At 44.1% G+C, this 25,315-nt stretch overlaps 1 protein-coding gene across 1 annotated transcript in view; it reads left to right on the top strand.

Annotated features, from left to right (window-relative positions):
* The first annotated feature begins 6,124 nt into the window (after positions 1-6,124).
* PCNX1 (pecanex 1) overlaps positions 6,125-25,315 on the top strand; it is a 311,984-nt gene continuing 292,793 nt past the window's right edge. Inside the window, 1 exon segment of the mRNA XM_033952015.1 lies at positions 6,125-6,531. Coding sequence (XP_033807906.1) covers positions 6,379-6,531 — 153 coding nt within the window. The 5' untranslated portion in view covers positions 6,125-6,378.

The following is a 25,315-nucleotide window of genomic DNA, read 5'->3' on the forward strand; positions in this document are numbered from 1 at the left end:
CTCAGGCGAGGGGGGCGGAAGAGGTGCAGTCAATGAGAGGGTGTATGGCTGCTGGCACCATGCCCTCTTTCGGCTACCAGCCGCAAGAGGGCATGTTCCATCCTCTCCACACACCCTCTCATTACCTGCACCTCCTCCAAGATGGCAGAGTAGGCCGCCATCTCCCTGGCTGCCCCCTCCTGAGGCTGGTCGGGCTGCTCCTGGGGGGGAACAGCAAGGAAAGTGGGTGGGATGGGAACAGGAAGGGCAGGAGAGTGAGGGGAAGGGCTGTGGGTGGGGGAAGGGGAAGGTCCAACAGGGGATGGTGGTGGTGGTCCAGGAGGTAGTGGTGGGGCAGGCGGTGGGGGTCCAGGGGGCAGTGGTGGGGCAGGCAGTCCAGGGGGCAGTGGTGGGGGCAGTGGTGGAGGTCCAGGTGGCAGTGGTGGAGGTCCAGGGGGCAGTGGTGGTGTGGGCGGTCCTGAGGGCTGCCAGGCCTCCTCCTCCTCTTCCTCCTCCTCCATCTCCTCTTCCTCTGCTGAGGACCAGGGTGGGGCTCCCTCCATCACCTGCGGGGCCTCCTGAGGGGGTGCTTGCGGTGCTGCTTGACAAGAGAGAAATAGGATACAGTCAGATATGTCCACAACACTTTTGAACATGACATTATTTACTACGTTATTTTCTTCAAATGCTAATAACAGGATGCAAAGCACCTACTCCACTGTAAACATCAAAATGTAGCGTAAGTAAGTGAGGCAAGTAGAACACCATAAAGCCATTGTGACATGATATCACAATAGCAGCTTTACTGCAGATTTTATGATTAAGAATGGTTGACAGCTACTCAAGCATTTTCATCTATTTATTCTGGTAGGCTGATCACAAAGAAACACACGCTGGACTCATTACTCACCGGCTTCAGCGCGCAATTCCTCCCTCACCCCCTCAAGGAAGGCCCGCTCCTGGCGCCTCAGCAGCCGCCCCCTTTTCCTGAGATCCTCAACCTAGATAATAGAGAGAGAGAGAAAGAACAGAGAGGGAGGGATATGATGAGTGCCATCTAGCACTGTGGCATAACATGTTTACTTAAGTATTGACCTCTATAAGCACATAAAAATGGAGTACGCTGCCCTCCAAGAGCCGCTATCCGCTTTGCTGCCTGCCTCTACCCCCTTCTGCCACATGTTTTACATGAATGTATTCACGTACTCCAGCTCTTTCCCCTTTCTGTGCTGGAGGCATCGCTATCTCTCTACTGTACCTGGGACAGTGGGGGGGGGGGGGGTTTGAGGTGACATGGCCAGCATCACAAGGAGGAGTGTGGGATTGAACTCACAACCCCAGGGTGCTGAGGCTGTAGCCTATCAGCACTGCCCCACATTACAGCATGTCCTGGTGAGCTTACAATCATACAGCAGGGGCAATAACATAGTTTGGTCAGAAGGAGCAGCGTGGCTTGAAACCCCTGACGTCAGGGTACTGACGCTGTCACTTTAAACGTCATGCCACTATCTCCCTAGACCAGCAGATTGATCCAGGAAAGGTGAAGGTATTTGAAATGACATAGCAGCAATTTGGCAAAGTTGATTTCAAGATGTTTCTATTACAAATGCGAAGCTTGTGACCCAAAAATTAGTTGTGTGCATGTTGTGAATGGAATAGATGCCTTCTAGGAGCTGAATTTGACATTTGAAATCCTACTACTGCTCCTTTGGGATGTGCTTTAATTTCAGTATTCAATGTAAAAGATTTATTATGCACAATTGTAGTTTTTAAAAGGAATCAAAATTTACCCACAAAAACATGAACAATTTGATTGAGACAGGTTTCCATCATTACATTTTACATGATTATTTGTGAGGGCCTGACTTGGAATACTTACTTCCCTGGGACAGGAGGCTCTACGATTGAACCGCCGGGTCAGGCGGGTCCAGGAGTCCCTGAACTGCAGGTATGACCTGCGATGGCCTGCCACTCTAAAATAGTGGTGCTCATGCCCTAAAAAGAGCCTGGCCAGCAGCCTGGAGTCCTCTGTGGAGAAATTTGGCTGTCTCCTAGCTGCCATTTTAGAGGAAATAACTGCGTATGAAGAACAGCCGATTCTATGATGTCACAACGCAAAAAAACGCGATGACGTGTTTGTGCCGCTTGGGCGTGCTTGCGGTGGCAGTTCCGCACTACATCAACACTGTTAATTACATCCTAAACCACGCCGATATCGCTGTTATACAAAAAAGTACAGCAGAATGAACCACCTCCACCAAACACAATGACAAATTAAATAAGTGAAGATTGGGAAGTGAGGTTCACATGCTTAGCTATGCATGTTTGGGTGGGTGGAAAAAAAAAATATTATGTCTTTGGTAACCTTAGTCAGGACTTGAACTCCTGACCTTTGGAAGATACAGGCAGTGCTTTTAAGCACTGAGCTATGGTGGGGACTTGGGAATGGGAGTCTCCAGAAATGGCTTTAGGTACAAGATTTGACAAGGGGTAATCATTGCATCACTAAGGTATGCTTTGACAGGGGAACCAGAGACACAAGTGTAGGTTAGTGAGTAAAAGCACTATATTGATCATCTGTAGGTTGTGAGTTCAAGTCCCGGCTTGTCTTTTACTTGTGGCATATCTACCTTCCAGGTGCACCTTGATGATGTCACAATGAGATCAGCATTGTGCTGCTTGCTATTTCCTCTTCCTGTGAACTGGAAGCCACATTCAGGTTTAATCTGTGTTTTGATTCTGTTTCTTGTTGTGAAGAATGAGCTGATTGTTGCAATGTTTTAAGACCAGGAGAGTGTTCTTTCGAGCAAGATATCACTTCTAAACTATCCTCTCTGAAATAATGTCTCTGTGAAATCGAGAGAAAGCTTATTGGATGACTTAGGGTGCCTTTCCTGCCAGTCTTTGTGGAAGTTAAACGAAGTTTATAAAAAAAGTCTATATGGTGTTCAAAGTCCTATCCTTTCCACTTCTAATAGGAGGTGAGTATGACATTCCTGTACAGCTTTCTGTGTAGCACACATCTACCGGTTCCCACCTTTCATACTGATAATGTAAGTTCAACACCCACTAGGTACATTTCATCTTCTAGTTCTCCTTTGAAACATGACATATTTTTTTTCCTTGTATTAATGGTAAACTGTACAATTCTGATATCCTAGAGGAAAAAGATACAACACAGAAGTGTTCTCTGCTAGATTAACTAATATATAGTTTAGAAAATGGTATACTGTGTTTTAGTTATCTTTTTCATCATCCTATACTTACAATGCTGAATGTGTGATAATAAAGAGTATAAATAAAGTATAATTTAACAAAAAAAAAACAACAAAAAAAAACAACGTACCTACGTCTATCATGGGTCCATTGGAGACGTCCAAAAAACCTTACCCACGTCTATCATGGGTCCATTGGAAACGTCTTAATGACGTTTCAGAAACCTGCGTTTATTTTACGCGGCTAGATTGTCGGGACGTCTACCGTACGCCTAAGTACCGGTTAATTGGCCCTGCCGTTTCTGGACGTCTAAAGCACGCCTAACTTAGACGTACTAATAGAGAATTTACTCCAGAGTACTTAACTTTAGTACCAAAGCAGTACAATTCAGTCAGTAAGCAGAAAAATATCCCCAAAAGAAAACAGCAAAACACAGTCATTTCAAAAACAATGTCCCAAACTCAGCACTGCATTTAATAGTGCTTGGCAGCTAGACTCACGTCCATTAACTCAGTTTCCTGGAACAGCTCTCCTGAAATCAGCTCCTCCTGACATTCCCCTCCTGGGTTGGTGCTGCAAATTCTGTAGAACCAGCTTCCTCTATTTCCATAGGGTCCAAGGTATTACCCTGACTTGAGCAGGGAAACTGCTCCTGAAGCAGAAGCTTGTTCCTCCTCCCTATCCTCTCCAACAGCTTAGTCAAATCTGCAGGCTTTTCATGAGAAGAACCACACCTTAATTTGCCTGAGCTTGCGTCTCTCTTGGGCTCCACGGTAGTTGTTAGGGAGACTGCATGACTTCCTGTAAACAGGACTGGATTTAAAACCTATGTTTCTAGGTGGGTTTAAAGGAGTATTGTGACTGGGGAGAGTTTCCATATCTTCCCACTTTGGGTCTGACCCATCCTCAGGTTGTTCTATCTCAGTGGTCTCAAACTCGAAGCCCGGGGGCCACATGCAGCCCGCCAGGTACTATTTTGTGGCCCGCAGCCTGTACTAGTACTGTCTGTACTAGTGCTGCCCACTCTTTGCAACATCCTCTGGCTTCTCCACTGGCCTCCCGTTCTTACCTTCAAATAATTACCGCAGCCTGCAGAGAGAATTGCCATGCTGTAGCGATCCTTGCAGGCTGCTGTCGTCCTCAGCAGCATGTTCCCTCTGCCGCGATCCTGCCCCTGATGTCAGAGGAGGGGCGGGACCATGGCAGAGGGAATGTGCTGCGGAGGCCGATGGCAGCCTGCAAGGAACACTACAGCACCAGCGATCCTCTCTGCAGGCTGCGGTAATTAGCTGAAACTAAGACCGGGAGGCCAGGGGGGAAACTGGAGGATGCTGCAAAGAAGGAGGGAACATGCAGGCCTTCAGGGGGGGGGGAGAAAATTTATAAACTACAAAGAGTTTTACCTCATGCAAAATTGTCATTTCTTTAATAAGACATGAACTATTTTTTCTGCGGCCCTCTAAGTACCTTCAAATCCAAAATATGGCCTTGCAAAGTCTTTGAGTTTGAGACCACTGTTCTATCTGGATCTGTGTTCTAGCTTTCTGGGTTTACCGCCACCTTTCTTATACAATTTCCCTGGGACCACAGGAGGCATGGAGCCTGACTGGTCACAGTATCATGTGGTCTCTGTTTTGTCCGTCTGTTTTAAATTATGAGGTACCCCAGGAAATATAATACATTGTCTATTTCTAGAGCTCTTTCCAAACCAGTTCAAAACTACTTAATTAAGACCTATATCAGATAGCATGTGAATAAAAATCATATCTCCCCTCTCCTGCCTTTCCTCCAAAGTATACATATTGAGATCTTTAAGTCTGTCCTCATACGCCTTATGATGAAGACCACACACCATTTTAGTAGCCTTCCTCTGGACCTACTCCATCCTTTTTATATCTTTTTGAAGGTGCGGTCTCCAGAATTGTACACAATATTCTAAATGAGATCTCACCAGGGTCTTATACCGGGCATCAATACCTCCTTTTTCCTACTAGCCATACCTCTTTCTATGCACTATTATGATGGGGAGCAAGGTCTGTGGGGAGCTTTTGTGCACCCTCAATCATTTTGAAAAGTTGGCTCCTATGTCCACAGGTTCAGGAACAGAGTGTCTGTTGTAGTAAAATGCAATTTTAAAGGGTATTTGAATACAAAGAGTGTAACATGGGAGTTTTTATCAGAAAAATATACAATAAATGTGATTTTCTTTCAGGGCCTTTATCTTGCTTTTGATTATTTTTAACATTCTTCAGGTTAATAATTTTGTCCTAGCAACTCCATCAGTACCAGAACATTGAACACAACTGCCAAAGAGTTAATATTTTGATTTTTTACTGTGCTTTGCCTTTTTCTTTAAATTATACCAAGACAAATTATTGAGCAGTATGCACTATGTTTTACAACTGAGCAGGTCAGCAATAAAACGCCACAATCTCTTGAAATGGAAACCAACCGTGGCCAACAGTAGAGTGCGTCAACATTATAGATGCCAGCATCAGAGAGCTATTCATAGAATCGCTGTACATTGGTACAAAATGTGAATATTTATTAACCCCCAATAGCAATTGAATGGAAAGTATGCATTCTCGGGGAAAGAATTACTTGGGCCTAAGAATTGATAGTTCACATGAGTCAACAATTTCCACAATGCTGCTTTTAAAACGAGATGATCTTGTGCGAGCTCCCCTTTACCGCGGTCGCTTATTTGACAAAGTTTTAGCCTGGACTTCAAGCAAGTCTTTGCCTTATGAAAGGAAACCCTTGGAGGATTTGTGCAGGAAATCGCTCCATATTTTCCCTCCCCAACACCCTTCCACCTAGAAGGCAACAACACGACCCCCAAGTCATTCTCCCCGTGAGTCACCAGGGCGGCGCCCGCGCCACCGCCCTGAACCACCGAGCCCTCACAGAGCCCTTCTAGCCCAACTCTCGTTGGTCTCTTCCTAGTGCAGTCTGTGTTGGAGCTTCGGGCGGTGCGAGCCATGGCAGTCTAGTGGGGGGATCGGCTTTGGAGCACGAGCTCCAGTCTTCCGGCTGCTGGGAGACAAGATGGCTGCCACGAGGGTACCCAGGCCAGTGTCTAGTTACCGAGTCCCGCTGTTCGCTTACAAAGGAGGATAAATGCGCGGAGGAGCGGCCTCCCTCGGGTATCGCGGAGGTTCCCGCTAGTGTTCCGAGGCCACGATGGGCTCGCAGACCCTGCAGATTCTCCGGCAGGGAGTCTGGGCTTCCATCACCGGGGGCTGGTACTACGATCCTCATCAGAATACATTTGTGAATGCCCTCCACCTCTACATCTGGCTTTTCTTCTTGTGTTTTCCCTTCACCCTGTATATGGTGAGTCTGTGCCCTGTAGACACGGAGCTCAGTGGCGTTTCCAGCGCACTTCACTTCTTTGGGAAGGTCCGACGTGGGAAAGCTGTTGAGTGTCTTTACCCTGGGGACCTGCAGTCGTAGGGCTGTGGCCGTTGCTGGTTTTCTATGTTTTGCATGGGAAGAGAACAAGGCGTCCAAGCAGGGACTGTTAGACATGTTCACGTTTTTTTATATATAGTGAATAACCTGAAATGTAGCTTTGATTTCGGGCCTCTGCATTTATGCTGATGGGCTAAGGACTTTTTCACACCAATGTTTAATTTCCGTGGAAATATTAGTTTCGAAGAATGCACTGTATTAAAATGTATTGTAGTATTGTTCTACGTGTGATCGTGTTGGATATAGTTCATGGTTGTGTACACTTCATATGTTCCTTTTTTAAAAGGTATTGTTTTTATAAAAGGTGCGTTGCCAAATTTCTTAAGTTGGCACGCAACATGCTAGAAAAGCTACCATATACCTGTTGTTTTCATTTTTAAACTCTAGTATGTTTTTCTTTGTTATTCCTCAAAGACCCAGGCTTTTTACATTTGGACATCTGCCATGAATGTTGTTGCATAAGAATAAATTGCTTTTTCAAGTTGGCACGATTTAAATCTTTACATTTATTACTACTAGTACTTATTTCTATAGCGCTGCTAGACATATGCAGTGCTGTATATCAAAACATAGAAGAGACCAGTCCCTGTTCAAAAGAGCTTACAATCTAGTCAAGACAGACAAACTAGTCAAGAAAGTACACAATGCTCAGGTGGGGGAAATACAGAGGGGAATGGTAAGACAGGTATTGATGCTTAGCAGGTGGGTTGGACTTTGGAATTGCAAGAATGTAACTTTGGTGTAGCATATTTTGGAGCAGAATAATCTTAATTGTTGATGTAAGCTTTCGTCATCAAACAGTAGCATTATTTCTTAATTACTGAACAGAGTTCCTAGAGAGTATATATTGACTTTCTCTGTGTTGGGTGTGTACGTATGTACATGTATATTATTACATATATGCATATATATTATATATTCAAATAATCCAAATATTTTGCCTGTAAAGACCACCTTCTGACAAATTAAAAACAACAATTTAGAATGGCTATATTAGTGAGATTGTGATCGACAAAAGTACAAATTATTTTACATTTATTGGCTCCCTACTCCATCTAAACTGTAAGGCACAAATGATAATCCACATAGCATAGTGCAGTGTTTTTCAGCCGCCGATCTGTGGACTGGTGCCAGTCCGTGAAGAATTAGTGTCCCCTGCAAGTGCGTGTTATGGTTGGCTGAGACAGGAAGGCATGGGCATCCTTCCTACTGATCTTCACGAGGGGAGGGGACCGGTTAGATAGCAATGAGAGTAGGCATCGCTCTTGCCTTCTGATTTTTTTTTTTAAATGTTTGGGGGTGGGGGAGGGCCCAGTACGACTTTTTAAAATTTTTTAATGGACACAGATATTGAGCGCATTCCCTCTGCTGCATCACTTCCACATCACTGATGATGTCATCAGCAATGTGGCTCATGGAAGGCCCCGGCGGGAGAAGGCAGTGAAGCAGCCTGGTTTGCTGCCGATGCTGCTCTGTGGAGGGAAGTATGTAGGTCTTGCAGTCGGTGGGAGAGAGAGACGGAAGGATGGGAGGGTCAGATGGGGGTGAGGGTGGGAGGAAGCACTGCTGCCAGCGAATCCAGGGACTAGGGCTTATTTTGGGGGGAGGCTTATATTAAGACCTACCCCAAAAATCATGCTAGGTCTTATTTTTGTGGTAAGTCTTATTTTCAGGGAAACACGGTATTATACTACCGTGTTTCCCCGAAAATAAGACAGTGTACTATTAATTTTGGGCCCAAAAAAGGCACTAGGTCTTATTTTCGGGTAGGCCTTATTTTTTTTCATGTATAATGATCATCTACATAAGTACATAAGTAGTCGCCTCCGCCGGGGCAGACCAGAGGTCCATCCTGCCCAGCGGTCCGCTCACGCGGCAGCCCATCAGGCATATTGCCTGAGCAGCAGTCCCTGACTAATTTTATGCCTACCTCTACACTTATCTCTAAACCTTCCACTGCTCTTATCTGTACCCCTCAATCCCTTTGTCCTCCAGGAACCTATCCAGGTCTTCCTTGAAACCCTGTACTGTGCTATTTCCTATCACGGCTTCCGGAAGGGTGTTCCATGTGTCCACCACCCTCTGTGTGAAAAAGAATTTCCTTGCGTTTGTTCTAAACCTGTCCCCCTTCAATTTCATCGAGTGACCCCTTGTTCTTGTGGTTTCTTTCAAATTGAAAAATCTGTCCATGTCAACCTTTTCGATGCCCCTCAGGATCTTGAAGGTCTCTATCATATCTCCTCTGAGTCTGCGCTTCTCCAGGGAGAACAGCCCCAGCTTCTTCAGTCTGTCAGTGTATGTAAGGTTTTCCATACCCTTAATCAGTTTAGTTGCTCTTCTCTGGACTCCCTCAAGCATTGCCATGTCCTTTTTGAGGTATGGTGACCAGTACTGTACACAGTATTCCAGATGCGGGCGCACCATAGCCCGATACAGTGGCAGGATGACTTCCTTCGTTCTGGTCGAGATACCCTTCTTAATGATACCTAACATTTGGTTTGCTTTCCTTGAGGCTGTGGCGCACTGTGCCGACGCCTTCAATGTCGTGTCTACCATCACTCCCAGGTCTCTTTCCAGCTTACTGACCCCTAGCATTGATCCCCCCATTTTGTAAGTGAACATCGGGTTCCTTCTCCCTATATGCATGACCTTGCATTTCCCCACGTTGAAGCTCATTTGCCACTTTATCGCCCATTCTTCCAGTGTCGTAAGATCCCTTTGGAGTTCCTCGCAATCTACCGTGGTTTCAACCTTGCTGAATAGTTTGGTGTCATCTGCGAATTTGATGACCTCACATTTTGTTCCCGCCTCCAGGTCGTCGATGAATATGTTAAACAGGAGCGGTCCCAGCACTGACCCTTGAGGAACCCCGCTCGTGACCCCTTGCCAGTCTGAGTAGTGGCCCTTTACACCAACCCTCTGCTTCCTGTCTGACAGCCAGTTTTTGATCCATCGGTGGACCTCCCCTCGCACCCCGTGATTCCATAGTTTCCTGAGCAACCGCTCATGTGGTACCTTATCGAAGGCTTTCTGGAAGTCTAGGTAAATTATGTCTATGGGTTCACCTTTGTCCACCTGGCTATTTACCCCCTCAAAGAAGTACGGACTCTATCTTCCTTGTGCTGCCGTTGAGTTTCTTCCCCACCATTTTCCTCATTGCATCATAATTCCCTTTTCTGAAGTTGAGCGCTGTTGTTGTGGTTCTTTTCACCCTGGATGATCCCAGTTCTAGTCTGCACTGGATCATGTTATGATCGCTGTTCCCCAGTGGGTCTAATACTGCTACTTCCTTTGCAGGTCCCCCCAGTCCACTGAAGATTAGATCAAGAGTAGCTTCTCCTCGTGTAGGTTTTGTGACCAGCTGCTCCAGGAAACAGTCCCTCGTGGCTTCCAGGAATTTGGTCTCTCTCACGCAACTTGAGTGCCCAATACTCCAGTCTATCCCAGGGTAGTTGAAGTCCCCCATCACCACCACACTTCCATTTTTGCATACCTGCCGCAGTTCAGTCTCCAGGTCCCGGTCGATTTCTTCCGATTGGTCAGGCGGACGATAGTATAGACCCAATTTGACGTCTGCTCCAGATCCTCCTGGTAGCTTAGCCCATATTGATTCCAAGCCGTCCGCCCTTACTGCTGTTTCCATTTTGGTTGAGGGTATGGAGTCCTTTATGTATAGCGCTATTCCTCCACCCTTCTTGTGCGTCCTGTCTCTCCTGTAAAGTTTGTACCCTGGTATGACTACATCCCATTTATTGTCATCAGCCCACCACGTTTCTGTGATTCCAATTATGTCTAGGGCTTTTTGACTGGCTATAATTTCCAACTCTCCCATTTTGGCCCTGAGGCTCCTCGCATTTGTGTAGAGGCAATATAGGTCCTGATTTGTCGCCCGCCCTGCTGTTTTCTTTCCATGGCTCGGCGCTCCCACCTGACTTGCCTTTACTCGGTCATCCACCTCCCGTGGCGTGTCCGTTTTGCCCCCAGCCAGTATCCCCTTCCTCTTCTCCACCCCAATTATTCCTATTTCCTTTCTCTCCCCCACATAGGCAGCATCTTTCCTCCCCTCTCACCCATCCCCTTGTACAGTATCTTTCTATCCCTCCCTCCTCCTCTCCCATCCCCCTATGCAGTAGAATCCTTGCAGCTTCTATCCCTCCCCTTGTGCAGCAGAACCCCCTCCCTTCCTCCCATCCCCCTGTGCAGCATCTTTCTATCCCTACCATCCCCCCCGCTGCCACTGCGCACCGCCTCCCGCTGACCCTTTCATCTCTCCCTCCCATCCAAACCCTGACCACAAGCCGAAATACCTGGAAACAAATGGCAGCACAGGCTACATTGTGGCCTGCCCTTCTCAAGTCCGGGTATTCCTCTGCTGCATCACTGATGATGTCATCAGCAATGCGGCACCGAATAGAAGGACGTGAGAAGGGCAGGCTGATGCTGCCATTTGTTACCAGGTATTTCGGTCTCGCGGTCAGAGTTCGGATGAGAGGGGGAGATGGAAGGGTTGGGGGGAAGCGCTGCTGTCGGCAACTAGGACTTATTTTTGGGGTAGGGCTTATATTAACACCTACCCCAAAAATCATGCTAGGGTTTATTTTCAAGGTAGGTCTTATTTTCGGGGAAATACAGTAATATACTATTTTGAAATGAGACAGTTGGGTGATTGAGTTTTATAATCATTTATATTCTTAGTAAAGAAATATTCTGATGTTTTATCTTTGATGTAGCTAATGAAGTTCTCATCATGTAGGAGGAATGTATTAAATCTCTATGGAGTGGGATTCTTTGACCACATGGGTACAGGGTTGTCTTTTGAACATGTAATTTGTATTGTATGCTTTCTTTCATTCTGTGGATGTATATTGCACTATGTTGGGGGGTGGAGGGGAATGGAGTTTGGTTGTATCTGTTCAATTTTGATGTGATGTGCATTGATTTTTCAATAATAAGATTATTCTCATCTCCATGGAGGTTTGGAAGTCTTAGAGAGAACATTATCAATCACTAAAAAAATTGCAGTGATCAGATACTGTTCTGCTCAAAATATCAGCAGCACTTCCAAATGAGAGTAGAGCAGAAGAAACGAGAAAAAGTTCAATAGGAGAGAAACTCTGATGTGGTGGAGAGAAAAAGGTGTAATCAACGTTCTTTTGGGTGTAAAATTTGCTGAGGATCAGTTCATCCAAATAATTTTTCGGATCAATAATTTTTACAAAACTGTAGCATGTTTTTTTGCATCAGCCTCAGCAGTAACAGCTCCAATGCTCATATGAATTCTATGAGCGTCTGAGCTGTTACTACCACAGCCAGCGCTAAAAAATGTGTTACAGTTTTGTTAAATGTTGAGGGGAGGGGATTTTATAAGGGCTGTTGGATTTTCTGTCCAGTACCACATCTAGTATTTGGTTGAAGTCGCCATCAATAATAACGTGCTGGTGATTAGTGCTAGAGGAGTGTGTGGCGCAGTGGTTGGAGCTACAGTCTCAGCACCCTGGGGTTGCGGGTTCAAACCCCGCGCTGCTCCTTGTGACCCTAGGAAAGTCACTTAATCCTCCATAGCCCCAGGTACGTTAGATAGATTGTGAGCCCACCGGGACAGATAGGGAAAATGCTTGAGTACCTGATTGTAAACCGCTTAGATAACCTTGATAGGCGGTATATAAAATCCTAATAAAATAAATAAAAAATAAAATAAATAAATAGCCAGTTTAGAAGCAATTTCTTGAAAGAAGTTACGAGAGTCTTTGTTGGAAGCATACTTGTATTTAATTGGATATAGTTTATCATCTTGATTTTTAATTCTAATATAACCCATCTTCCCTGAGTATAATTTATCTGTACCAAAAGTGGCTTACAGGGATTTATGAATGAGAATGGTGACACTATTATGTTTGTTAATGTCAGGAGAGAAACCAGAGACTGTATATTTATTATTACATAGCCTCATATTATCTGAGAGATTTAGATGGGTTTCCTGGAGATAAATGATGTCTGCATTAAGTTGATTAAAATATCTATTCAATTTAGTCCTTTTAAACGGGTTATTTAAACCCTTAATATTGAGTGAGATGATTTTTCATCGGGTTCGTATTAATGTAATATATAGCACCTTTTCGTAATTCTATATTGTTGGTATCAGGTGTTATATAATCTTATTTTTAGCAAAGATTAGTGAGTGGAGAGCGTATATAATAGAGCATAAAAAAATATAATAATCAAAACAGTACAACCAGATTTGGAGCAAAACTATGGATCATCGGGTGTTGGATCACATAGAAGTGAGTACCTTAACGAATTAATTGATGCAAAATGCAGCGGTCAAACTGATCTTTGGGCTGAGGAAGTTTGACCACGTGACAACCTACTACCGGCAGCTGCACTGGCTGTCAATGGAGGCGCGCGTAAAGTTTAAATTTGCCTGCTTCTGCTTCAAAGCACTACACGGACTTGCCCCTAAATATATACCGTATTTTTACACATATAACGCGCACGTTATACACGATTTTACAAACCGTGCATAACCTTATGCGTTATACGCGTGAGCGCGTTGTACAATTTTTTTTTACATAGTTCCCTTCCCCCGATGTCCGATTCACCCCCCCCGCAGGACTGCTCGCACCCCACCCCGAAGGACCGCTCGCACGCACTCCCACCCGCACCCTGAAGGACCGCTCGCACCCCCACAGCCTCCCGACCCCACCCCCATCATGTAGAAGCTCCTACCGGTGTCCTGCTGCTTCCTCTTGGCGGTCCCGGCCCTTCTGTGAGCCCTGCGCCTGCGCTGCTTCCTCTTCCGGTGGTCCCGCCCTTTCTCTGATGTCAGAGGGCTCACAGAAGGGCCGGGACCGCCAAGAGGAAGCAGCAGGACACCGGTAGGAGCTTCTACATGATTGGGGGGGGGGGTCGGGAGGCTGTGGGGGTGCGAGCGGTCCTTCAGGGTTGGGGTGCGGGTGGGAGTGCGTGCGAGCGGTCCTTCGGGGTGGGGGTGTGGGTGGGAGTGCGTGCGAGCGGTCCTTTGGGGTGGGGGTGTGAGCGGTCCTGCGGGGGGTGAATCAGACGTTGGGGGCGGGGGCATCAGGCTTTCAGGGTGGGGACAGGACTTCAAGGGGGAGAGGAGAGTCGGGACGGGCGAAAGCAGAGTCGGGGTGGCCTTAGGAGAGTCGGGGCAGGCGAAAGGAGAGTCGGGGCAGCATGCGCGGTATACGGGTGTGCGCTGTATATAAATTTTTTTTTACATATTTTGGTTTCCCGTGCGCTATACCCGTGTGCGCGTTTTACACGGGTGCGCGTTATCTACGTGAAAATACGTTAACTGACCTTTTCGTCTTCTCAGCCAACAGACACAAAAGAAGCTCACATTCCAATTTCGTTTCCCCCCCAGTGAGAGGTTGTAAACTGAAAAAACACCATGAACATCTTCTCTCGCACCAAGCAGCATCATGGGGTAAAGACCTAGAACAATTGCTTTCGCCTACTAATGAGGAATTTAGGAAACGTCTGAAAACACACCTGTTCCTAAAGTATCAAGACAACTGATCCTCTCTTCTCTCTCCCCTCTATAGCGATTAACTTGCTCTATTGATCACTCTCTCCTCAAAAATGGATTTCCTGTCCTATTAACCCTTTTTCTTCCTCCCCTCTTAAAGTCAATCAATTTGTACCTTTGCTTAATCTTTGTAAACCGCATAGAACTTCACGGTATTGTGGTATATAAGCTGTTATTATTATTATTAATAAAATATATTACATATGGTGGAAAGAAAAAAATCAAATAATTTTTGATCATATCAAAAGCGTATTTGTCATGTAAAGGCAATTGATCCCTCTAATCCTATCTACTGTGTTTAACAATCCTCTGCCGCCCAGACCACCAAAGAGAAAATGTCAGGGGCCAAAGCTGCTCCAGAAACAAAGCCTGAAGCCCGACCACCTTACTAACAACATCTAGTAAGTGATATATAACCAGCAAAGATAGATTGTATATAAGCAAATTTATCTAATACATTTTGTTCCAACAGGGAGCAGGAGCCATATGCTCCAGTATGGGCTGACCAGGTCAAGTGAACAATTGCATCGATTAAAGGGAAACTGTTGATCTATTGAAATGGCCAGCACTGAAGATGCTGAGACTGCCCGTCTGAGGGAGAACTCTGAAAAGCATTTAATAAAGAATTCAGAATTGAAGAGATTTTATTGATGAATTGTAGCTGAGCTCCAAATCCCACTCCAAAGTGCCCAACACTCTGCACTGCCCCAACCCCCGAAGGGAAACCCCAGGGGCCAGAGCTGCACCGAGACATTTTGCACCCCAGGCGGCAAACTGAAGCCCAACCGTCCAATCATAACATTAGAAAATGGTGTGGGAACAGCAAAGATAAAAACATCCAATCAGTAATCAACAAGTCCTCTTGATATGTTTTATTCTATCAAAGAATACAAGACCTGCATTTCAACCTAGGTCAACCGAGTTTGACATGTCAGGAGAGATCATTAATGTGCCGAACTGGTTTGTATCCAAATCATACCACTCAGATGGTATGGAAAACATTGAAAGGCATGTTCAATAGACAAAGGAGAATCAAATGATCAATTAACTTTCAATAATATCAAACCTGAAGCCTGTATTGCAGTCCAGAGATGATCAGTGTTTAAGAAGCATGAAGTAGGAATGAATCAAGGTAGAGTTGTAAAGCTGCTGCATTGTTGAAGTTGTGGGTAGAGTTATGGAGAGATTCTCATTCGTGCTGGGTAAAGAATTCCATGTTGTGCACCCAATTTCTTCAAGCAATCTCAAAAAGCCAGGAAGGATTTTCTTTTTTTTTTTGTACTGTGCTTATTAAGGTCAGGAAAAAGCTTCCGCTTCATTTTGTCATGTATTGCAGATGATTTTATTCTAGCCTTTTGTGGTATTTGCAGGGCTTATGGGTAGCGAAGTATTTTAAAATGAATGGTCAGGGATATTTTTTGTTGTTTAGTTTTTGTATAAGGAGTACAATGAGCATGTTCTATTTCCAGTGGTTTGTCTAATTGTAGGTCTAAAAGCTTTGGAAGAAGAGTTTCAAAGTACTTCATTGGATCTGTGCCTTCGAAGCCTTCTCTGATACCTAATAATCTGATATTATTTCCTCTAGACCTGTTTTGATCCTCTGGGTCTCTTTTCAGGATATCTATTTCTTTTATTTTTTTATGAAGCACTAGAATATTCTCTGAATTGACCCTGCATTGTGCTTCAGTAGTAGCAGAGTATGGCTGAACTCACTAAGTTGAGATTTTAATTAATTGGTATCTTCATGAAGAACTGATAGTGCGTTGTGATTATCTTGCAAAATACCTTTATTGGAAAGAATTTTATCCATGTGTGCAGTGAGATAACTTCTTCTTTAAAAGGAGCCATCTTAGTAGGTGACTATGCCTTGTATTTATGCCATTTTGAAACTGGCATTGAGCTGGAAGCCTGTTTTGGCAGACATGAAGGGAGAAGTATGAAAAAGAAAATAGAAAAGAAAGATATTCTTTTTGCTGGAGAAAATGTTATTAATCACCAGGATTTGTAATGGAAACTTGGGAGCTCAGCACTCAAGCTTCCATGTTAGTTGAAGCTCACTAATGTGTACCCTCCTCCCTATTGGCAGGAAATGAAAAACCCCTTTTATCAATCCATGCCATTCTCTAGTATAGCTAGATTTTGAGAAAGCTTTTGACAAAGTGCCTCATGACAGACTCCTGAGAAAAATAAAAAGTCATGGGTGAGGCAGTGTTCTATTGTGGATTAGAAATTAGTTATTGGATGTAAAACAAAGGTTAGAGTTAAATAGCCATTTTTCTAAATGGAAGAGGATAAATTAGAGTGCTGCAGGGATCTGTACTGAGAGCAGTGCTATTTAACATATTTATAAATGATCTGGAAATTGGAATGACAAGTGAGGTGATTAGTTTTGTCATCTACAAATTTATTCAAAGTTGTGCAAACACGTGTGGACTGTGCAAATTTGCAGGAAGATCTTGGGAAATTGGAAGACTGGGCATCCAAATGGCAGATGAAAGTTAATGTGAACAAATGAAAAATGATACACATTGGGGAAAAATAATCCAAATCATAGTTAACAGATTCTAGGGTTTACTTTAGCAATCAGCACCCAAGAAAAAGTGCTGCCATTTGGCCTAGTGTCGGCACCCAGAATATTCACAAAATGTTTAGTTGTAGTGGCTGCAGCACTCCGCTGTTACGGCTTTCATGTATTCCCTTATCTCGACGACTAGCAGATTAAGCTTGTCACCTCAAGCTGCTCACGTAGCAATCAACCATATATCTCCTGGAACTTCTAGGATTTGCAGTCAATTACCAGAAGTTCTATCTCCAACCAACCCAGAAGCTGGAATTCATTGGGGCCCTACTGGTCACAACGCAGACTCAACAGAGACTAGACATTGTTCTTCATCTCTGCAAACATGTTTCTACTCTCCAAATAATCATTGCAAGACAAATGATGCAGCTTTTAGTACACAGGGCGTCCACTGTTCATGTATCTCCATTTGTATGCCTTCATCTCAGAGCCTCAGTGGACTCTTGCCCTTCAATGGGCTCAGTCCACAGATTGGCTATCCCAGAAACTTAGTTACCTCCCTACGTCGGTCTCTTCAGTGGTGGTTAGTACTGACAAATTTATCCAGGGGTCTTTTTTTCCATGTTCCTCTACATCAGTGGTTCCCAATGGGGGCGCTACCACCCACCGGTGAGCGCTGAGAAGTCTAAGGGGGACAGTCATATTTAGGGGGTGTTGAGGACCAGCCACCGCCCCCTTGAGCAATTGGTGAATCCAGTAGCCACTGATGGCAGCACTGCCCCAAAGCTTCTCCTCTGATGCAAGCCGCCCAGGCGAAAACAGGAAGTGCATCAGAGGAGAAACTTTAGGGCAGTCGCACGGGAATTAATAAGAGCGTTGTTGCATCAGGACATCTCAGAAAGAAAAAACTATTAAGAGTGCCCACGAAGGTGAAGGGAAGGGAGGAAGGTGGCCTGATGAGGGGAAGAAGTTGAGTGGCGCTGAAGGGAAGTGGAGGGAGAGGGGGGAAGGGTAACAGACACTGGAGGGGAGAGAGAGGGAAGCAGATGCTGAAGGGAAGTATGTACACTATAGTGTACCAACGGGGGCGCTATCGAATCATTCACTGAAAAAGTGGGCTCTGATTCAAAAAAAGGTTAGGAACCTATGCTGTACATCACAGGTGTCAAATAGAGAATGACACGGTGACAAAATTCATCACCGTTCCAGTCCCCGCGGATAACCGCGGGAAATAAACCCATGTCATTTTCTAGTGTCTATTTCATCCTCTGTCCTTCTACACCAGCATTATTCAAAGCAAAGCTTGCGGGTCAGTGATTGTGGCCATTCATACTCTGATTCTTCCCTCTTTCCTTAAAGTATGACATGAAGATGATTTCCCGCGGTTATCTGCGGGGACGGGAACGGTGATTAATTTTGTCACCGTGTCATTCTCTAGTGTCAATTGTGTCTCTAGTGTGATATTGTTGCTATCACAGAGACATGGTTCAGTGAATCACATGGATGGGATGCAAACATACCGGGATATAATCTTTTTAGGAAGGACAGAGATGGTCATAAAGGTGGAGGAGTAGCTCTCTATGTAAAGATCAATATCCAAGCGACCGAAATGCAAGGGACCTGGGGAGAGGAAGAAGCGATATGGATTGCTCTGAAAAGAGAAGATGGAACTTCTATCTACGTGGGTGTAGTCTACAGACCTCCGACTCAATCGCAGCAAATTGATAAGGATCTGATTGTGGATATCCAAAAGTTTGGAAGGAAAGAGGAGGTTCTGCTGTTGGGAGATTTCAACCTGCCGGATGCGGACTGGAATGTTCCGTCTGCGGAATCGGAAAGAAGTAGGGAGATTGTGGATGCCTTTCAAGAGACTCTGCTCAGACAAATGGTGACGGAACCCACAAGGGAAAAAGCGATATTGGATTTGGTCCTCACAAATGGAGAGAGTATCTCTAATGTGATCATCTAGTAGTGATCATCAAACGGTTTGGTTTGATATAACGGCTAAAGTGGAGAGCGGCCGCACGATACTTAAAGTCCTAGATTTCAAACGTACGGACTTTAATGCAATGGGAAAGTATCTGAAGAAAGAACTGTTAGGATGGGAGGACATAAGAGAAGTGGAAAGACAGTGGTCTAAGCTAAAAGGAGCGATAAAAATGGCTACGGACCTTTATGTGAAGAAAAAAGAAGCCGATATGGTTCTCCAACCTAGTGACTGAGAAAATAAAGGCGAAAGAGTTGGCGTTCATGAAATATAAAAAAACCCAAGAAGAGGAGAGCAGAAAGGACTACAGGGTGAAACTGAAAGAAGCCAAGAGAGAGATACGTTTGGCGAAGGCACAGGCTGAAGAACAAATGGCTAAAAATGTAAAAAAGGGAGATAAAAATTTTTTCAGATATATTAGTGAAAGGAGGAAGATAAAAAATGGAATTGCTAGGCTAAAAGATGCTGGGAACAAATATGTGGAGAGTGATGAGGAGAAAGCAAATGTGCTAAACAAATACTTCTGTTCTGTGTTCACAGAAGAAAATCCTGGAGAAGGACCGAGATTGTCTGGCAAAGTTACACGAGAAAATGGAGTAGATTCTGCGCCGTTCACGGAGGAGGGTGTTTATGAGCAACTTGAAAAACTGAAGGTGGACAAAGCGATGGGACCAGACGGGATCCATCCCAGGATACTAAGGGAGCTCAGAGAGGTTCTGGCGAGTCCTATTAAAGACTTGTTCAACAAATCTCTGGAGACGGGAGTGATTCCTGGGGATTGGAGGAGAGCGGATGTGGTCCCTATTCATAAAAGTGGTCACAGGGATGAAGCAGGAAACTACAGGCCGGTGAGCCTCACTTCAGTTGTTGGAAAAATAATGGAAGTGTTGCTAAAAGAAAGGATAGTGTACTTCCTTGAATCTAATGGGTTACAGGAACCGAGGCAACATGGCTTTACAAAAGGTAAATCGTGCCAAACGAACCTGATTGAATTTTTTGATTGGGTGACCAGAGAGCTGGATCGAGGACATATGCTAGATGTAATTTACTTGGATTTCAGCAAAGCCTTTGATACAGTTCCTCATAGGAGACTGTTGAACAAACTTGAAGGGCTGAAGTTAGGACCCAAAGTGGTGAACTGGGTCAGAAACTGGCTGTCGGACAGACGCCAGAGGGTGGTGGTTAATGGAAGTCGCTCGAAGGAAGGAAAGGTGACTAGTGGAGTCCCACAGGGTTCGGTGCTGGGGCCAATCCTGTTCAATATGTATGTGAGTGACATTGCTGAAGGGTTAGAAGGAAAAGTGTGCCTTTTTGCAGATGATACCAAGATTTGTAACAGAGTAGACACCGAAGAGGGAGTGGAAAACATGAAAAAGGATCTGCAAAAGTTAGAGGAATGGTCTAATGCCTGGCAACTAAAATTCAATGCAAAGAAATGCAGAGTAATGTATTTGGGGATTAATAATAGGAAGGAACCGTATATGCTGGGAGGAGAGAAGCTGATATGCACGGACGGGGAGAGGGACCTTGGGGTGATAGTGTCCGAAGATCTAAAGGCGAAAAAACAGTGTGACAAGGCAGTGGCTGCTGCCAGAAGGATGCTGGGCTGTATAAAGAGAGGCGTAATCAGTAGAAGGAAGAAGGTGTTGATGCCCCTGTACAGGTCATTGGTGAGGCCCCACTTGGAGTACTGTGTTCAGTTTTGGAGACCGTATCTGTCGAAAGACGTAAGAAGACTTGAGGCGGTCCAGAGGAGGGCGACGAAAATGATAGGAGGCTTGCGCCAGAAGACGTATGAGGAGAGACTGGAAGCCCTGAATATGTATACCCTAGAGGAAAGGAGAGACAGGGGAGATATGATTCAGACGTTCAAATACTTGAAGGGTATTAACGTAGAACAAAATCTTTTAAAGAGAAAGGAAAATGGTAAAACCAGAGTACATAATTTGAGATTGAGGGGTGGTAGATTCAGGGGCAATGTTAGGAAATTCTACTTTACGGAGAGGGTAGTGGATGCCTGGAATGCGCTCCCGAGAGAGGTGGTGGAGAGTAAAACTGTGACTGAGTTCAAAGAAGCGTGGGACGAACACAGAAGATTTAGAATCAGAAAGTAATATTAAATATTGAACTAGGCCAGTTACTGGGCAGACTTGCATGGTCTGTGTATAGCCGTTTGGTGGAGGATGGGCAGGGGAGGGCTTCAATGGCTGGGAGGGTATAGATGGGCTGGAGTAAGTCTTAACAGAGATTTTGGCAGTTGGAACCCAAGCACAGTACCGGGTAAAGCTTTGGATTCTTGCCCATAAATAGCTAAGAAGAAAAAATTAAAAAAAAAAAAAAAAATTTAAATTGAATCAGGTTGGGCAGACTGGATGGACCATTCGGGTCTTTATCTGCCGTCATCTACTATGTTACTATGTCAAACTCAAGGCCCGTGGGATAAATCCAGCCCACCGGACTGTTATATTTGGTCCGCGGTCTGATGGTGTTATCTTGTGGTGGCTCCCTCCTCCTCACAGCCGCAGTGTGCACGAGGCCATGTACAGCAGCTCCTCTCGCGTCCTGTGCCTCATCCAGAAGCATTTCCTCTAAGGTTGCGACGTCAGAGAGAAGGCTTCCGGTTCAGGTGCAGAACGCGCACTGCGGATGTGAGGAGGAGGGAGCCGGCCACAAGATAACACCGGGAGTATCAGACTGCGGGCCGCATAAAACGGCCAGGTGGGAGCTGGCTAGAAGGTAAGACACCGGCCAGAGGGAGGCACAGCATGGAGGGAGGGAGACAACAAAGGTAAGGGGGATGATTTTCTTTTCAAGTTAGTGTTTGAATTGTGTCAATTTTGAGAAATTTAATCTGCTGTCTATATTTTGCACTGTTCAGGAAGAAATGCATTTGTTTCTATTTCTTTGGGGTTATACTGCATGCAGAGTCTTGAATCTTAGGGTTTCCTTTTTATATATATTTACTTTTAGTTTTTGGTCCCCTATTTGCATAGGGGTTATCTGTGTTCTGGTAGGAATGAATGTTGAGAAGCATACAGTGTGCTTTGTGTAGTTTAATTTTGTGGTTAACCATTATGTGTTCATAAGATTATATTGTGTGTGTATATATGACAAATGAAAGGAAAAAAATGTGTTATAATTAGTACTATTATGGGGGTGAGGTTTGGGGCGGAGATTGGGTGGGGTCTGGCCCGTGACTTAGCCTGTATTTTGGATTTCAGCCCCTTAATGGGATTGAGTTTGGGTCATTCCATGTCAAGTGATCAGATTCTTGGAAAGTGCCCTGCATGACCATCACAGATTTTGATGAAACTTCATATCAGAGTCCACCATGTCTCAAACGAACTTTGGTAAAGTTTTAGTTTCGCCTGTGGAATATTTGTGGAGATATAGCCATTTGTTTGACCCCATACCACAATGAAATACAGTACGACAATGACATTCTGACAACTTTGAGACACAATATCTCCCGAGCTGTGTTTCCAAAAAAACTGAAACTTAGCTACCCTGCACAACTTTTTGAGCTCTCTTCATTGCTACCAATAACAATTTTTGCCGAGCACTGATTGAATGCCTGAATTACAGTAAACTTGGCCGAAAAAATTAGTGCTCCAAAAAAAGTCAGTTTGACATTACTTAGCTCCCACAATAATTGAGTAATAAATGCGAAATTTGGCGCATAATGTCTCAGTACAACGTTGTTTTCAAAAGTACAATTTCAACCTCCAAGCTCTTTCCATTAGTTTACAAATTAAGTGTAAAGTTGCTAATTTGTGTAAAAAGGCCAAAAATAGGGTATTTTCAGCCTGCTTTTACAGAAAAATACCTTTTAGAAACTCTTTCAAATCAGTCTCATTAGAAAGAGCATATTTCAAACCCCCTAGAAAAGTGGACTTCGTTTTTCAACGCAGGTTAACAATGGCTGAAAAAGGGGGACAAAGTTGGGAGACGTTGCCACGGCAACAACCTCTATTTCAACATAGTTCTGTCATTTTTAAAGTTACAGTTTTGTATTGACGTAGTATTACTACTACTCTATTGCGTTGGTCCATGGTTTCATTGTCACTACCAGTTCAAGAGTTTGAACTGGCAACCCCATCGCCATAGGGGTCACGTCCGATAGCTGTGCAATACCAGCCACGGGTGGGCCACTTCGTCCAGGTTCCCAAGCCTCGCATTTGGTTTCTTTGTCAAGGTTCCAAAGCCTTTTGTTGGTATCTTTCTGGTTCCAAAGCCAATGATTAGGGTGTCTTATCCTAGGTTCCCAAGCCTAAATTGGGTATCTTATATGGTTCCCAAGCCGAAGTGAAGTCCACTTTGATTTTAACTGCCAGCAATTTTTATAACATTCTGTTAAATTTTTGAGCCACTTTCTTCAATGCAGTTTCTGGAAATTGATATTGGCGTCCGGATGATGTAACTGAAGGGGCACAAAGCATGCAGATGAGGTGTTGCTCTGGAACCCAACAAACGTCTTGCCTTTCTGGCCAATAAAACGAATGAGCTGGACCGTGAGGATGCATAAATTTTATCAATCCATCATTTTATTCAATTGAGACTTAAACAACGTTGCCTATCCACCATTGATTATCGTAAGTACAGGCAACGTATCAACCAGGAAAGATTTCGGACACTTTCAAATTTGGAATGGCAGTATCAGAAATTTTGTCAACAAAATTTATTGTGTCATTTGAAACTTTGCTGACACGAACCGAGTTTGAGTCGACTGGTACAAATTGGTGGTGCTCTCTGGTACCGGCTACTATGCTGCTTTCATGCCATCTTTCTTCTTGAAACATTTTGCTTTCTTCAATTTCTTCTTTTGGAATATAAATGTATTTAACTCCGTGTATATTTTGGTCACAAAAGTTAAATAGATCCATTGGCGTCAATATTTGATCCGTTGATGGTCTTTGGAGGCTAGCCCGGGCAGCCAGTCGTTTAGTTGTTCCACCAACTACATCGCAGGGTGATTTTCCGTGGCTAGTTCCAAAAAAATTCCATTCAGCCTCAATGTTGAAATCATTTCTGTGATTGCACAAATTCACAAAGTTCTTGTAGTTTTTATATTGTGCAGCTGAGCCGTCACTGAAGTAGTATATTTTGGTAATGTTTGTTTGAGTTACCAAAAATTCGATCAACTTTTGAATAAACACGTGTACAGATATCGTATCATGTTGCATATGATCAGAAATAATGCAACAGTTTACAACTTGCAATGTGCCCACTTCATTGAGGTAATATGCAACAAAAGGATGTACCGTAGCTTGTGAATTTTCCCAGTGAAAGCCTTGGGCGGCATCCTGTACAACAAATGAGTAATTTTCAGCGAAATCCATCAAAACGATCATTTCCGTTTCTTTTAAGCCTTTCTTCAACATCTTCAAATATTCACTTTGATGTTTTGAAATGAAATGGTGGCTTGACAACTTCCAAATCTTGCTTGCAAGTCTTTCAATAAAGTTGTCCATGGTTAGTACGCTTGTTTCTAATGTTTCACGGTCAGCGTGAACCCATTGCTTAAATTCTATTGATTCTTCTGGATCTAAATCCTTGAATATTTCTTCCAGGTATGCTGTTAGTGCTTCTTCACCAGGGCAGTTTTGACATCGTTGTAGCATACAGTCCTTGACATTTAGGTCGCACACAGTTTTTTCCATAAGAACTTTGTAGTTCTCTTTGACATTGGCGCCTTGTAGCATGAGCTTTACATTTTGATGTATCGTGCAGACACACACGGAGTGTGCACCTTGTCAGTTTTGCATAAAGAATATATTATGTAAATAGGGGAAAAGAAAAGCAATCAGTTTCAGTTAGTGACCCCCCCAATGTATGGTGGTAGGGGTTAAGTGAAAGGCGTCCTGACAAACGCTGGTCCCAGGTTCAGTTCCCTCACAGAAGTTTCATTAGGGATAGAATCAAATAAGAAGCACAGCCAGAGGTGATTATATAAAGAATATATTATAGAAATAGTCTTACAGAAAAGCAATATTTATAATCATTACAATTAAGCATTACAATTAAATAGAGAGCATAGCAGTTTCCCTGCCTTACAGAGTTGAGAGGCAAAGAGGGACATAGAAGCTTGCAGTTCTAGGAAGAGCCAGAGAGAGAGAAAAGGGGGATGGTCTAAGCTTCGTGTTCCATAGATAAAGGGAAGGATAGATAGATAGAGGGAGGACCAAGACAGAACCAGAGTGCCAAGCAAAGAGCCAAGAGATAGCTAGATAGAAAGAGAGATAGATTGATAGAGCAGAGAGCAGGCTTTTATACCTTGGAATCTTATTCTGAATAGAGAAAATATTGTATCTCCCAGTATCTTTCTGTTTAGAACTTGCAAACTGTTTGAGACAATGGTCAATTTAATTGACAAAGGAGGGTGTGATATCTGCAAGCATGGTGATGGGATTAGCCTTTGGCTTCTTTGTCCCATTCAAGCAGGCCATTGTCCTAAGCACCCTCTTAATCAGACATTAACACCTTTTAGCTAGTCATGATTCAATCAGGGAAACTTAAAACATATGAGGGATACTTAAAACAGTTTCCCTGCACTCAGGGTCTATCTGCATTCCCATGCTAGAGTCAGATTGAT

Source organism: Geotrypetes seraphini, chromosome 7, assembly GCF_902459505.1.
Source record: "Geotrypetes seraphini chromosome 7, aGeoSer1.1, whole genome shotgun sequence".
NCBI lineage: Eukaryota > Metazoa > Chordata > Amphibia > Gymnophiona > Dermophiidae > Geotrypetes > Geotrypetes seraphini.